Source organism: Calypte anna, chromosome 1 (assembly GCF_003957555.1).
Source record: "Calypte anna isolate BGI_N300 chromosome 1, bCalAnn1_v1.p, whole genome shotgun sequence".
NCBI lineage: Eukaryota > Metazoa > Chordata > Aves > Apodiformes > Trochilidae > Calypte > Calypte anna.
The window spans coordinates 189,234,291-189,250,602 of record NC_044244.1 but is presented as its reverse complement, the minus strand read 5'-3'; the positions used below and the strand labels follow the sequence as shown (position 1 = coordinate 189,250,602).

General features: G+C 38.1%; 1 protein-coding gene across 1 annotated transcript in view; it reads right to left on the bottom strand.

Moving 5' to 3' along the window:
- Nucleotides 1-16,312, bottom strand: part of NOX4 (NADPH oxidase 4) — a 102,230-nt gene that overhangs the window by 66,984 nt on the left and 18,934 nt on the right. The window contains exons 8-11 of the mRNA XM_030469012.1: nt 12,378-12,458; nt 7,784-8,012; nt 5,476-5,640; nt 5,257-5,319 (exon numbers count right to left, since the gene is read on the bottom strand). Of these exons, the coding sequence (XP_030324872.1) occupies nt 5,257-5,319; nt 5,476-5,640; nt 7,784-8,012; nt 12,378-12,458 (538 nt within the window). The remainder of the gene's footprint in view (nt 1-5,256; nt 5,320-5,475; nt 5,641-7,783; nt 8,013-12,377; nt 12,459-16,312) is intronic.

The following is a 16,312-nucleotide window of genomic DNA, read 5'->3' as shown; positions in this document are numbered from 1 at the left end:
AGCAGTAAAGAAGCTTTGGTGAAAGACTGTCCACTGTTTCATGTACCACCTGGACTAAGTTTTCTTTTGTCCTCATGGTGGCACTTCTGGTTTTGATATGGTACACACCAAAAGTTTTGAAGAGTTTGCACTGCTCCGTTCATGCACCAAAAGGAAGGATTTTAAATTTCAAGCTATTCATACAGCAGTTTAAGTGAGATCTCAGATCATACAAGGGCAGAACATTATCTCTGATTTTTGTGTAATACAGATTCCAGTTCAAAGGGGAAACTGGGGCATTACAGCAGCTAATGATAACCAAAACCATCATGAATTTGAGATAACTGGTCATTTGATCTTGCATTTGTGGATGTTTGTTGCAGATCAGAAGTTTCTTCAAACCTCTGAACTGAGCCATCTCCAAAATTAGAAGAATTCACTTGGACTGTTGGAGTTTAAGTTCCACATGAAGTGATGCATTATTTCCTACTTTCTTTTTTCACAAGTGAATCAACACTACTAAACCAACAAGGTTATCAAGCTTTACGAGGTGCTAGGAGACATCAGGTTTTTGGTAGCCAAGCTGTATAAACTGCAACTTGTGAGAGCTTGTGACTTGCATCAACTCTGTTGTAGATTCACCGGAGACCACGTGGAAGAATCCACCACTTCTGAAGCACTTAGTGGCTGCAAAACACAAGACTATTTCCTGCCAGTCACTACATGCCAATGCAAAAAATTTCCAAAAACACAGCAGAAAATATGACTTCTCTTACAAGACACTAACATATATTCTAAGTGGGAATACTTCTGAAGTCATTCATTGGGAAAAAAAGAAAGTGTACAGCCATAAATGGCCAGCAGGATAGTCATATGCTGCTGCAAATAATCAGTAGTGTGGTTAAGTGTCTGGAAAGAGAGGGAACTCAATGACAAGTGGAAAATATAAGATGGAGATGGAAAGAAAACCAAATGCTTCCATAAATTGCAAGAACAACCAGAATAAAGTTTGAAGAAACGAATATTTTCCAAAATGTAAAAAAAAAAAAAATTGAAAAATATTGAAAAATCTACAAAAAATATTTTTTTTCTTAATTTTTATAAGAGATGGGGCTTTGCATATTAAATAGTGGATATACATTTTGGATATATGGACTGCAATGAAGGACTATCTTTACTACTTGGAACTGGTTCTGTTACTAACATTTGTTTCCTTTTCCAAGGGCTTTAAAGATTGTTGTAGGCAATGACATCTGAGCTGTATTCCACAGCAGATGAGCTCCATTCTTTCTTCCATAAAAGTGTAAAGAAATGTCATTTTCAGAAAGGACATCACTAAAGAGAAGACTTCTGATGATTGTCTAGACAGTTTGATCTCCAGACCATATTGTACACTTGGTCTGAAAGACATACCTCCTTAAAAGAGTTCATCAAGAGGAAACATACAAAAATCCTTTGTCCCTTTGAAAAACCTCAAATAAAATATTTATTTAGAGAAAATATTTCTCCCCACTACAGCTCAAAATATCTTGGAACTGACTGTATTCTGCTCAGGTTCAACTGTGAGATATCATAATGTCTTACCTAAAATCCATAAATTAGACATAAGGACATAGAAGACTGATAATGTTACTCACAGTTCTACAGAGAATAGTAACAGTTGTGTGCAGCTCTGTATACAAACCAGTGAGAGAAGTATGGTAAAATGTGTCAAACTAAAGAATTTAGTCAAAGCTTAATCAAGTGAGCGACAAAAATTATATGAAACAGGTAGCTATGAACTACCTTAAACTGGCCAACAGGTCACTTGCAGGAATCCCAGAATTTGGGTCTGCCCTTCATTACCATACCCAGCCTTCCCAATTGAAAACAAACTCAAGGAGCCACTCTAGTTAATGTCACTTGTATGAAAAAACAGTGGACACATGCTTTGAAAATGGAGTTAAAAAATGCCAACTTCCATGTCAATAATGATAGAAAATTGGAATCTGTGAGTGCCTGAACTTCAGACTCCACAAGTGACACTGCCAGCAGGTTGAGGGAGGAGTTCTTTCCCCTATACTTAGCACTGGTGAGACCATAGTTGGAGCACTGTGTCCACTTCAGGACACAGAAGACACAGTTCACTGCAAGAAAGACATGGACGTACTGGGGGAGACACCAACTATGGGCCATGAAGATGAGGACAGGCTGAGAGAGTCAGGACTGTTCAGGCTGGAGAAGAGAAGGCTTAGGGGAGATTCCATCAATGTATATAAATACCTGCATGAAGGGTGCAAAGAAGATGAAGCCACACTCCTTTCAGTGGTGCCCAGCAGCAGGACCAGAGGCAAGGGGCACAAACTGAAACACAGGACATTCCCTTTGAACATCAGGAAACACTTTTTTACTATGAGGGTGAACAACCACTGAAACTGGTTGCCCAGGGAGTTTGTGGAGTCTCCATCCTTGGAGATATTCAAAAGGACAGAGTCCTGGGCATCTAGGTGTCCCTCCTTAACCAGAGGGGTTGGACAGGATCAGTTCCAGAGGTCCCTTTCAATCTCAATCATTCTGTGATTCTATGACACAAAGCCTTTGAGGAGAGAGACAGATCACAGGTTAGTAAAGAAGTCAACCTGGCAGTTCTGAGTTGAGAATAATATGGATTTTGCTTCTTCAAATTCCCATGTGCATGTGCATTGTGCATCAATGATTTCTGCTCATTCCTTCCATTTCCAGGGGTAAGAATGCTTTCAGCTGACAAAAAGGAAAAGAAAATAAACGCCACTGCACATATTTTTGAACAATGCCTACCTCTCTATGTCCACTTGGTTATAATTCAGAGCTCCTTCCAGCTCCAAAGAGCAAAACACATGGGAGTTTTGACAGAGTGCAAGGGGAGTGGGTTCAGGTCCTTTACTCAGCCTCACAGTATTTTCCTCCACCCCAGGGTTATGTAAGAAGCTGAGCTAAACTGTAAATATTACACAACCTCAGAAAGGGAAGGGACTAGTAAAATATCTGCATGACTCCTTCACACTGACTCACCCCTTCCTTTTCACTTTTGATTACAAACCTCACTCAGAGTACAAATATTTGCCTGAACTGGTGACTTCTTGCACAGTGAGATGTTTCATCAGCTTAGACAGGACATCACATAGAGCCTGGGGACAGACCTTTTTGGTCAGGCCTGCTGTGATAGGTCAAGGGGTAATGGCTTTAAACTAAAAGAGAGCAGATTTAGACTAGATATAAGGAAGAAAAGTTTCACAATGAAGGTGGTGAAACACTGGCACAAGCTATCCAAAGAGGTGGTAGATGCACCATCCCTGGAAACATTCAAGGTCAGGTTGAACGAGGCTCTGAGAAACCTTGTCTGGTTGAAGATGTCCCTGCTCACTGCAAGGGACATGGAGTAGATGACTTTTGAAGGTGTCTTCCAACCCAGACCATTCCTTGATTCTAAGCAGGACAACAGCACCAAGAAGGCTGCAGTCTTCTGCTTGCTCTGCTGCAGCCATCACTCTGCTTCCAGTACCTACAGACCCACATTCTCCTCATGCTGCTCATGCTGTGGCCCTGAGCCCTTTGACCCTAACACCAGCGTAGAGTAATAACCCAACATATCATCCAAGAGAAGAACCAGCAGCAATGTTCCAGCTTCCTTGGTAACTCCAAGTAGGTCATATGGGAGCAGAAAAAATACTGCAATACTGCATTAAGCTATTGCCTACACAGTCTAAGCATAGTCTCATGTCTGGCATCATATAAAATATACTTTTAAAAGTGCTTTCTAAGCAGGACAACAGCCCAAGGCATATTTAGATTACTAAACTAATAAAAAATATAAATAAATACTGACTGAATCATTCAGCACAAAAACTGAGCTACTGTTTCATCATACTCGATGGACATAATTTTAAAGTATAGCTTATCTACTTATCCTTATGCACTAGACAGAGGAAAAACTTTAAAAATTGCCTCCTGGAGTTAACAAGAAATAATGCATTCCCCTGCTTTCCACTGGTAAAGGGAATAGATATGAAAATTTTGCAAAAATCAGGCTATATATTGTTTCACCAGGCTATACAGAAGCAGCTTCCCTTAAGTGAGATTCACACTGGATTTACAGCACAAAATTTATTTTGTGTGGAATTTAGTGTGGGTTCCCCTGTGACAGTAGCTGCTTCACAGATCAGTCTATAGATTAATAAATGAACAAAAACAAAACAAAAACCAAAACAACAACAACAAAAAACCCTCAACCAAAACAAATTAAAAAACCAAACCAAAAAACAAAACAAACAAACAAGAACAACAAAGAAAAGCACCCCACAAAACCAAAGAACTGGAAGTAGACAGTTGTACACTTTGAATTTTAAATGACAACAAAATATCTCAGCTGCTCCACAGCACTAGGTTCAATTCAGTGGGGACAAAGCATCAATTATCAGAAGAAAGCAAAGAAACAAATGTGAATTTTTATCCCCATGGTTTTCTTGAAAAATAATATCAATTTCAGGCAACCCTAAAGCCCTTATTCCCTCTGGAAGGAAAAGGCTGTCACTAATATGCAACCTTAGACATCCTTGTTTGTAACCACATAGGCAGTGGAGTGCAGTGATTTCTCAGTAGTGTTTCCCAGGCCTCTGCACTGCTCACTCCTGGACAACTTCAAGTCTATTTATATACAATTTCACTTTATTCCAGCCTGTCTATAGGGGGTCTAGTTCCCATTTCAGACCAATTGAACTGAGTAAGCAATAATCCTAATGTTGTATGATTTCACTGGCATATAACTTTAAATCACTCATATCTCTTAATATAAAAATAACACAGACAACTATTCTATAAACTTTTTTAAACTTGATGCTTTTCTGGCTGTGGAAAAGGCAGTCAAAGGGATGTCTTTGAACTGAATAAGAAAGACAACAGAAAATTCATTACAATTTGTGCTCATTCTGCATCAAGGTCAACAAATATGGATGAAAGCTCTTATGAAACAATGATCAAAATCTTTGGATTTTTTAGTATTATTATTATTATTATTATTATTATTGGTGTTCACCTATAGAATAGTTTGGAAAAAATAATATTTTCTCAACAGCAGAAAAAATTAAATATGTATTGAATACTGCCACACATAATAATCATGCCACTTTGCACTCATTGGTACCCTCATAAATTGAACATAAGGTCTCCTGGAGGGAATTTTCACCTTGAAGGAAATAAGAACCATTTGCTTATTAAATGTAAACAAAAGAGATAGTACAGAAATAAAATTTTATTCCTTACCATTGTAAGTGTGAATGGATGACTTTCCAGTGCAGACACTCTTGGACAGTGTAGAATAACATACTGAAACAAAACCAGCCAGAGAACATAAAATGCTGGAGAAGATATGTTCAAAATGTTCAGTGATATCTTAGTGCATACAAAGTGAAAGACATCCCTGACACAATGCTACATGAACAGCAGTAATTTAGTGATTTTTTTACAAGCAGATTAACTCACCTGACCAGGCCTTGCTTTAAAGTCCTCTTTCATCATCCTTACTTCAAGGACATTGGAGGGATGGCTTATCACTGAAGTTATTGTGACCGGTTTGTTGCTGCGGATGTAGCGGTACAGCCTTTCCACACAGTACAAGCAGAGAGGTCCAGAAATCCACAACCAGGTCTATAGGAGAACAAAAATATATTATGTCAAAGACTTTTATGGTTTTTAATTTCAAAACTACATGAGTGCTTGGCAGGACTCATTTCACACCTATTGTGGAACAGTGTTTTGGTCACAAGTAATGTCCCCAGTCACTCTACATGCAGAAAACCAAGGGTGTTAGAGGTTTAATCAGTCTCACCAGCAGCATCATGCACAAGCACAATTTCAATCATAAACTCATGAGGAACAAAATGCTAATGACCTCATTTGCAACCATGTTGCTCTGGTTTTATGTAGTTATATTGTAACTGTTTGTAGCAGTGGATGTGACACAGTACAGACACTGTTTCAAAAACCAACAGACCCGAGTCCTATAAAACTGGTTAACCTTTATGGAAAAACACAACCTGGCTTGCAAAACGATTTCACTCTGCTTGCAATATTACTTGACTTTACCTTCTTGTAAACAACTTGGAGACAAGCAAAACAATGGGAATCATTTTTGTGCTATAGAAGTTATGCTTATATTAAACTACTGTAAAATCAGACAAGGGAGAGAAGAGGGCACTTTTCAATCATTTGATTGAACTTTTGATTCATTTGCCTCTGTGGAAGATGGGCAAAATGGGTTTGCCAGGCAAATAATGCCTCGGAAATGCCCATTTCTCTGCACTGATTATATTGGGAGCCCTGGGTGATTTCATCAGATGGAGACATCTGCAGCTGTTCAGCTAAATACCATCCTAAGAGTCAATTACTAACAGCTTATGGCAGAGCTACCTACTAATTCTACATCTGCTCAATCATTCAAGCCATGGCACTGAAATGCCCTCAACCCTCATCCATCTTTCTTTCACAATTTTTGAAGTTACACATCAGACTCTCTTGCAACTAGCAGTTTATTTAGTCTCCTCAAGCATCTCTGACCTTAAAAACTTTGGTAGCTCACAAGACCTAAGGTTTGTCGTTATGATTTTTTGTTTGTTTGGTTGGTTTTTTTTTTGTTTTGTTTTGCTTTGTTTTTTGTTAGTGGTTTTGGGTTTTTTTACTTGGTATTGCTAAGTTCATAAAACACTTCCAAAGCAAAAGACATCCTAAATAAGTTGACAGGAGAACACTGACTGTCCATTTTTTCCCACAGCTCTTCTTTTCCTGTAAATGGCTCTAAAACAAGAATCTTAAAACCATAAGAAGACTGTTTTATGTCCTGTGTGTCATATGCTGCATTGATGCTTGCAATTCAGGAGTATTAGCACAACAAAATACAAATCCAAAGAACTTCAATGTAGGATTGACAGTTTCTTGTTATAATTACGTTCTCCACAGTAAAATGGGTTCCTACAGCAGCTTGTAAGGGTTATATATGTGTTATAAATAAAAGAATTATAATAATCAAGAGAAGCTCTTTTGAGGTCTGTTATAAGTTGAACTGTGGGCTTTGGACTTGTGAACTCCATATTCCCAAACTTCCCCAGACTACCTGCCAATACAGCCCAGCTCTTCTTTTCTCAAAAGAAACAAAAAACAAAAAACAAACAAAAAAAAAAGTGGATGAAGAGATGCTTCCACAAAACAAAGCAACAAAATGGAAATGGAAAACAGAGAAAGAAAAGGCTTTTCTATCCTTACTGTCATCATACTAATTTACTCATGTCACATCTAAAGCCTGTCTGTAAACAACAGGCTGTACAAAGCCAAACCACAACCAACTGCAATTCAGAAATGAATATTAGGACTTTCATCTGCATGGTAAAAAAAGAGAACAAATAGAGTTTGATTATTTCAATTAACGACACCTACGTAGTGCTTACAATAGCACCTTATGAATATGTCATATAAATGTTTGCTCTGAAGAGCTATGTTATAATTTAAAGTCACATTTATAGCAAGACCAACACATCTCGTATCGTGTCATACAAAACAGAACATTACAGACAATATCTTGACATTTTTCCACTCTAGTCTGTGCACCACATTGTAATGCAGTTCAAGGTTTAATACAGATTGTTTTTGCCCCACCAAATCTCTGAGTGCCTGAAAAGGCTTTAATAATATTTTCCATTATTAAAACATCTGGTCTGGAAAAGCAATAATTAGTGGTTATGGCTGACTGAAAGACTTGGCATGGCTTGTAATACCTGAAACGTCGGATCATACAGACCTCTGGGAAGTGTGACTGGAATTTGGGTTCCTCAGAACAAATTCTCATAATGTTATTATGTACAAAGGGTTCTGGTACTGATAAGTCCTCTGGGAAAGGCTGAGTAGTATAGTAAGGAAACGACTCTTCAAAAGCCTTTGGCACCGTCATATTCTCTCGCAGTGTTTTGTTAGGATTAAAGCAACCAGGAGGGTGTTCCTCTAAGTTGGTCTGGTACTTGAGCACTCCCCTACAGGAAAATAAAAATACCGAAGACACTGAAGTAGCAGTAAAAACCAAGAAATTTATCTTAATTTGGAGAGGGATTTAGAAAGCAGCCACAAGGATCATCTTCCATAAAAATTTTTATTCCATTTGCTCTCAGGACTTTCAATGAGACTGAAGCTTTGCAACAATAGAGCCCTCAGTCACTAGAGGCAAGGTTTAACTTTTCCAGATCACTTGGCACTCCCTCACTGAAGAGCCTCAAGCTTAATACTGCTTGAAAGAAGCAGATACTGTGGGAGCCTTGAAAAAAATTAAATAATCCTAATTCCAGTTCAATTACACACAGGCTGTTTTCTCTTATCCTCCCTAGTCAGCAAGCCCCTTTTTTTTTCTTTTCTTTTTAGGCAATCTGTAGCAGAAGTGCCCTAACTTGCCAAATCATAAGCTTCATAAACATAAAATGTTCCCACTACTTGGTGTTTATCAGGTTTGAACACAACAGTGTAATTTGTTCCTTTAAATATACTCATGTCAAATAGAATGAAGGAAAAAGTCCTGCATGACAGGCAAGGACCAAATTCTTACAAATTATTTTTTTGGGGTCCATGCTTGTTCTTCAAGATAAAGTAAAATTTATAGTCAAATGAAGATAAGACTTTGCAGCTACAGCTAGAATCTGTGAAGAAAGAAGTGGAAACCTGAGACAGTCTGGGATATCTCAGTACCTGAACGAATCACTGAAAATGGGGATAAACTGATAATACTAGTAATAAAATTCCTCAGAAGTACTACATGGCTCTAAATCCGGATTTGATAAACATAAAACAACAAGGAGAAATATTAAAAAAAAAAAGGGCTAAATGTCAGCTGTATAGGATGATATATATAAGGCACACTGGGTGGGAAATAAGGCACACTGATACAGTGTTTGATGGGTTGTGCCCTATGACTAGTAGGCCATGTGGAGAAGGATCATCTCAAGCCTATGGAATCAGACATAAATGCATATGCTCCCCCATCCCTTTCCCAGTGTACACACCCAGCAGCAGTGGTGACAGAGTTTAATTCACAAGGAGAGAAGTGGGACATCTGCAATATTCCTAACTTAAATGGCTTCTGACAGGCTACTGGCAATCTTCCCTACTGAGATGCAGTCCTGACAGCTAGTAACAAGCTTCCTGCATGGTCCAGTGAGTAAAGTACAGCTTGGAAGTTAAACCTGCTCATTCTAAATTCCACGTCCAGCCCTGTGAGAATCCCCTGGGAGGTGTCAATGCTCCTACACCCATGCTTCTGTCTGTGTTTGTTGTCTGATCATGCCTGTCACTTGCATCTGTCATTGCTGTTGGTCATCACATATTCACAAAGTGATAGATGCCCCCTAGCACTGTGCTAGTTCCCTACTCCATAAATATTACTGAACCTCATGGATTTAGCTAGAAGTTACAGCACATGTGGCATTTCTCCAATCAGTCTTGTGTGCATGCCTGCCAGCTGCTCCCACAGCTCTTCTCTTTTCAGAACATCCCAAAAGAGGATTCAAAGTTTTCCTTGAGACATGAATAGCTGAACTATAAACATAAGCATACCCTACAGTGATCTCCAGTTTGTTCAAACTATTACAAACATGCTAATGGAGTGGCAAACTGGGATGACAAAGCTGCCTGTTAAAAGCAACTGCAAAGACTCCCATTTCTGAAGCTGTCAAGGAAAGGCAAGTTGTCTTACACACCCAAGACCAGCTCCCAGAAAGGCTGAGTTCTTCACAACTCTAAAGGAGCCTAAGATATATCCTCACATATTTATTCAGTACAACACTTCAATATATAAAAATCATTGTGTGCATGTCAGTAAAAGTCACATAAAAGTGTCTGACTGGCTGAGCAACGCAACATACAATCTGCATGGAAAAGCATCATCTTTTGCCCCAGTTTTCCACCCTCAAAATAAGGACAACATTCACTTCTGGCTAGAGTTGGAAAATATTTATCACTGTTTCTTAAGATTTTTATGAAGACAAGCTAGAGATCAAAGGTTCTCAATGTTTTTATAGGGAACTACACTCTTCCTATCTTCTTATCCACCTTTCACTGCCCAACTCATGGTGATTTGCCTGAGGGGTCTCCTAAATGTCAACGTGTGTGTGGAATCTTAAAAATTTTCACTCTTTAGAAGATAAATCCTTGGATAATTCTAATGACTCTATTTCTCAGCTCCTACAGATCAGTATAACCCATTTAAATGCACAAAATCTTAAGCCACTAAAACATTTGAAAGTCACACTGCAAGAAGTAGAAGAGCAATGAAAGTCTTTAAAAATTATTTCCTGAGAAATTTTCCTCTCCCTTAGGGTACAGATGAAAGAACAAACCAATAACATAAGATCAATAACCATGTCAGTTTATATACTGCTGAGAAGTGCTTGGCTACCCTGGAGAAGAGCACCATATAAGAACATACCTATAATAATTTGAAACAAAACAAGAATTAAGGAATACTGTGGAAAATCTCAAAAGGAGTGACACCCAAGACGGGTAAATCCTCACCCAACCTGCCTGCACAGTACAGACACAGAAAATGTCTTTATCTGCAGAGTAACTGGTCATGTGTCTCCAAATCTCTAAGACATGACATGTAGAAATCACTTGTACACCTAAGCATGGGTATCTAGGTTTCCTTTATAACCAGATCTTCTAATCAATATCATCAATGGAGACAAGAAATCAGTCCAGATCACTTGAATGCAGATCTCTGTTCTTGTTGAAGATGTAGGTCTTCATTCTGGTCTTCATTCCACTGACTGTATATATTAGAACTCATTAGACTATAATAGGAGAAGGACATATGGAAAACATGTAGAGTCCTACATTTAGGCATTTTAAACTTGAACTGACTCCCACTCTCCATGACTCATTGCACCCCCACTTTTAACAGACATTCACTTATTTTAGATTTGCAGCAAACAGCTTTCCAATTCAGTCCTAAGGAAGTTGTGTATAAGATGCCTGTCTCATGGTTGGTTTATTCCTGCAGCCCTAGTTCGCAAATCTCCCCAACTGGACTTTTTCCTTCACAAGGTGGCAACATGAGTAGGAAGACAATGGGCAAAGAATTATCCAGTGAAGGAGATTAATTAAACTGGACATGGAAAATACTCCAAAAGCAATCACTGGTACAGACTGCCTAGGGAGGTTATGGGACCACACTCACTAGATGTTTTCAAGAAGTTAGATAAGCATCTGCCAAAAATAATTTAGTACAGGTTCATCCTTCCCGAGGATGAGACAAACAGGTTAGATTCATCTTCCCCAGGTATGAACAAGAGCTATACTCAAGAAATACAAACAAAAACAAAACACTAAAAAACCCACAAACCAAACCCACAGAGAACTGGAATTGTGTCTTGGACTTTCAATTGTTTTGAACTCATTATTACAGTTCACTAGATTTCAAGCTGCATTTGTTTTGTTCAATAACATATTCCTACCATGATCTTGACAGGCCTAACTACCTTTCACTGTTTACTTTAAGCAGTGGTGCTCAATGTTTCAGACATCCCAGCATCCCATGTTTCAGTGGATGTTTCATTACATGGAAAATAAAACTTGTTTCAGTACACCTTCTCTTCCCTATGCCAATCTCAGTACATACCTCTAGAAAGGAATCTTCAGAGATGTTAACAGAATTGATTTTCACACAGCATAACTTGTGAAAGCTGCTTTATGCTGTGGTAGAGCTCACCTTATTTGTGCCAGATACAGACCTGACCATCAGCTTTACAGCACATGAACACTCATCTCATATTTATGAAAACAAGCAGAAAAACTAAGGAATTTTGTATCACAACAATGAGAAGAAGATAATTAGAGAGAGGCTGTTCCTTCCCCCTCTTTAGGAATCAAAACGGAAAGTAGAGAGGACAGAGAAAGAGATGAGCAGCTTTGCTTCACATTCTTTTCTCAACAGCCAGGTGAGGGGGGCAGAAAAGGAACAATAATGTGCACTTGCAGACCAGAAAGCCAACCATATCCTGAGCTGCAGCAAAAGAAGCCTGACCAACAGGTTGTGATTCTCCCCCCCTGTACTCCACCCTTGAGAGACCCCACCTCGAGTACTGCGGCAACTTCTGGGGCTCCTAACATAATTAGAACCTGGTAAAACGGGTAACAAATCTAAAAGTGAATAAGCTTGTGCTAGCAGACTGTAGTAACATAGAATTCAAAAAGCTTCAGTCTGAACTTTACTTTAGCAATAAACTTTGAAAAACTGTAGGAGAGCATCTTGGCAAGAATTTGGCCCACTGTGCACAAGCAAGCTTGGGAAAGAGCAGCAACTGCTCCTTCTGGTTGTGCTTCAGGGAAAGGGACATTGTTTTCTGTTTACTTACCCAGAAACATGCAGAATCAGCAGCATATAGAAGACAAAGAAAAGGTTGTGTGTATACCAGAAGATGTCATAGTTTGAAACCCTGTAAAGAATAAACCACGGTTCAATGTTGTTTCACTCAGATGGAATCACTGCTAATTAAAAACAGATCTGTGCACACAGGACATCACTTCACACCACTTAGTCATGTAGAATAGTCAAAGCACAGTTTATATTCCTACAGACACAGTTCCTTGCAAACAATTAAGTGTTGAGAAGAACAAGTGACTGGCACAGAAGTAAAACACTGTGAAACAGAGATAAAGGACACAAAAGTACAGAGCCAGTTAAAGAACTCTTCCTAAATTAGGAGATTTCACTGCTTTCATAGGTCCTACTCAGTCCCTAAGAGATCCTGATAGCTCGAATAGTTCTTCAGTCTCCAGGCTCAACACTCAGCCTCTTTATGAGTGTCTCCTTGTAGTCTCCCTGCCCTGATACGGGGCTGTGGTGTTCATGTGTGACTGCTGGTACAACATATAAACAGGCAGCATAGGCAGCAGCAGAAGTGCTGGCAGAAAAGGTCAAAGAAACTTGTGAGAGTATGGAGTGGAAGGAAATACAGGAGGAAAGGGAACTAGAGCAAGAAGGCAACACAAGAACAGGTAGAGGAATTTTGGGGGCAGGAGGACACATATGGTGGGGCCTGATGGTCTCTGGAGGAACAAGAAGAACATTTCCATTGTGAGGATCAAGAGATGTGAAGGGGAAGGAGGACTTCCTTTCAGTAATAATTTGTTAGCTAATATAAAAAGAATCAAGACCAAAGAAAATACACGATTGAACTGTTTTCTGTTAAGCCTGTTTGTTTTTTCTTGATTAAAATAATCACCAAAAACCATGTTAAATGGTTAAGAAAATACTGTACTTCACAGGACACAAATACACCTCTCACACTACCTAACATGGTAGGAAAGTACCTTCTAAAACCAAAAAACCCATAGCCATTCACAAGCCAGGACAATTATTACATAAAATACAATGTTAACTTTGAGAATATAATTTAAGAAGCTATTCATCTTCCATACATAATGTGGAGTATTTTTTCAGCATTTTTCCTCTTCCTGTGCCTTTTATACATTCAGCACCTGTAAGGACTGGTGAGAGTGAACATAAGATGACAGTAAAGGGGAGTGGAAGCACAATGAGAAGGCACAAAGACAGTAACATGTAGCCTCAGAGTCAAAACAAATCCTGGATCTCTCATTTAATTTGGTGTTTTGCTATAATACCAAACGCTGCACACTAATTTAATTTTTATTGGATCTTGAGCATTTTTTCCAGAATGCACCAATTTTTCAAAATGTCAGTGAAGGAAAAAAATCAAACAAAGATTCTGACATGTTGTTTTCAATATCTAAGTATTATTACTGATTAGGATTACTGTACACTTCTTGTCTAAATATATGTAAATGTCACTTTCCAGCTAACTGAGCATTTGACTCTTCTTCCAGCATTCCTGAAGATACATCTACTACAAAATCCTGGTTCCTCACATGTATCAGGTTCCTCTAAATGTAATTAAGTCATCTAGATTTCATTTCCTTACAGTAAATGAATGGAGAAGCTTGAGACGCTTACCACAAAGCATATTTTCCAGAATTGTATTACTATATATTTTTTCTTGTATTTCTTCTTAAGATGTGTGTCCTACAGACACATGCAGAATGTTTTTTTTTTCATAGTTCTTTAGAACATTTATTACTTTCTTTACCTTCTTCTTATGCTTAAACTAGATGTTATTCACAGAATGAAAGCATTTCTTAGGAACCCACAGTCCTGAAAAAGTGAGATACAGTGGAATATTTAATTTTAATTCTGCTTAATCTACTTGAGAATTTTGCTGGTGAAGACCTGCAAGAGTTAACTTACTGAGAAATGTAAGGCAAGGCTGACATGCTTTAAAGCAACAACGGAAGCAGTTCAGGTTTGGAAATATATTTTTAACCCTGTGCAATCTAGTTTTGAAAAGGACAAAAAGACAGGGCACTGGAGCACCTTATATTTTACTGGTCCTTTATATATATGCTTTTCCAATTCACTAGTAATTCACTAGTTCAGTGGAAATATTCTTGAACAACATTAACTGAAAGAAGCAGAAATGTCAAGCTTGTTCACTAGATTTATTGTATTTGCTAACAAATTCATAACCTTCCCAATAAACAAGTACTGAACAAAAAAATATTGGTCTAATCTCAGGTATGACAAAGCAAAAATTAAATTTTTTTTAAAACAATACTCACTTTCCCTCTTTAAAGCATTAGCAGCTAATTCAGTCCTCCTAATATTTATGCACACAGCTTACTGTACAAGTAAAGGCACATAAATAGCAGGATAATCATGCACAGGAAAATTTCAGGACGAATACATGAAGGAAGAAACAATTAAGCAGGTCCATGTGCAAGAGCAGATTAGAGCTGAAATCCAAGAGTATAAAATTCCCTAAAATACTTTTTTAAAAGGCATGTTTCTGACAAGCAGTGAAATTTCACGATTAATTTTCCTAAGACTATAGTGAGAGCGGAGTCATCATAAGACATGTGAGAAACCACTGGGAAAGAGATCAAAAAGAGACAGAAAGATGGACATAGAAGCTTTTTTCCTTAGAAAAACACACTATAAAGACAAGCTTGGTAAACATGCCTGAGGGAGAAGCCAGGATAAAATTTCTAAATATGAATTATAATTTCTAAATAAGAATTATTGTTAGAGTAAGAGGAGAGGCAGATTATCAAAGGGATTTGATTCTACTAGCTAGATGGCAGAAAGACAGGAAAGCATCTGCAGTTCCAGTAACTGAAGAAGGAAGAACAAGCATGTAACTTGGAAAGATAGAAACCTCTGTGGCATGAACTGCAAAAATATTTCTAATAATATGTTTGAAAATCCATATATTTTTTCTAAGTTTCCCAGCTATTAATACATTCTGTTCTTTTTTTTTCTAATTTATCATGGCCTTGGAGAAAACAGGACTTTATTCTGGCTCAGTGCTGCAGAGTGAAGCAATTGTTTCATTTTTCCATCATCTCAAAACTGGTTTTCTTTTACAAGTAGAGCCATCTGTGTGGACTTTGTAATGTGCAGCCATGTCTGGAACCTTGTGCAGCAGTCTTATCTTGTATTTCTGTAGACTACAGCTGCTCACAAAGGTCTCAGTCCTGGAATTATCTTTATCTACAAACATGCACAAGTATTTGCTGAACTACTTTCTTGAATCAGCACCTGATAACATAGTTACTCAGTAAAGATAGATCAGTTCAACAAAGTTCAAAGTCACTTGCCTAGCTCACGTTGGAGGAGCTCCATTTATATTTGAAGATATGGAATTAAAGTACTTGCTGAATTGAGATGATGTATTCATAAAATCAGTCTTTGATTCACCAGAAACTGCTATAAAAATCAAAGTGTTTTGTTTTGTTTTTTATTAACATGCCTCAATTTCAGAATCCAAGCCTTGTAAAAGCTACAACATTGGACTGGATCCTGCAAGGTACCAGGCACTCAAGTCTTCTATGTGTTCAGTAATGTTGGTACAGAATGTGAACCCACTGGAGGACTAAACATTCAGAAATCCCAGCTGGTACCCAGAGCCAATACTCTGAGCCAAAACTCTCAGTGTATGTGTACACTAAGCTGAATGTATCTGACAACCAGAAGCAGAACTTTAAAAAAGCAACATTCTACTTAAGAACCACAGTTCTGTTTCAGTTTGTTTCACTGCTGTTTTTTTGCTGTTGCTGGATTTTTTCAGTTTGGTTTTACAATTAGTTGGCAAAAATAATAAAGATAAAGATATCATCTTATTTTAATTCCAATTGACTGAATTCATAAATTGGAGAGAACTTCCTATGTATTTAGTTTACTGACTCTCCATACAAACAGGAAAAAAGAACTATT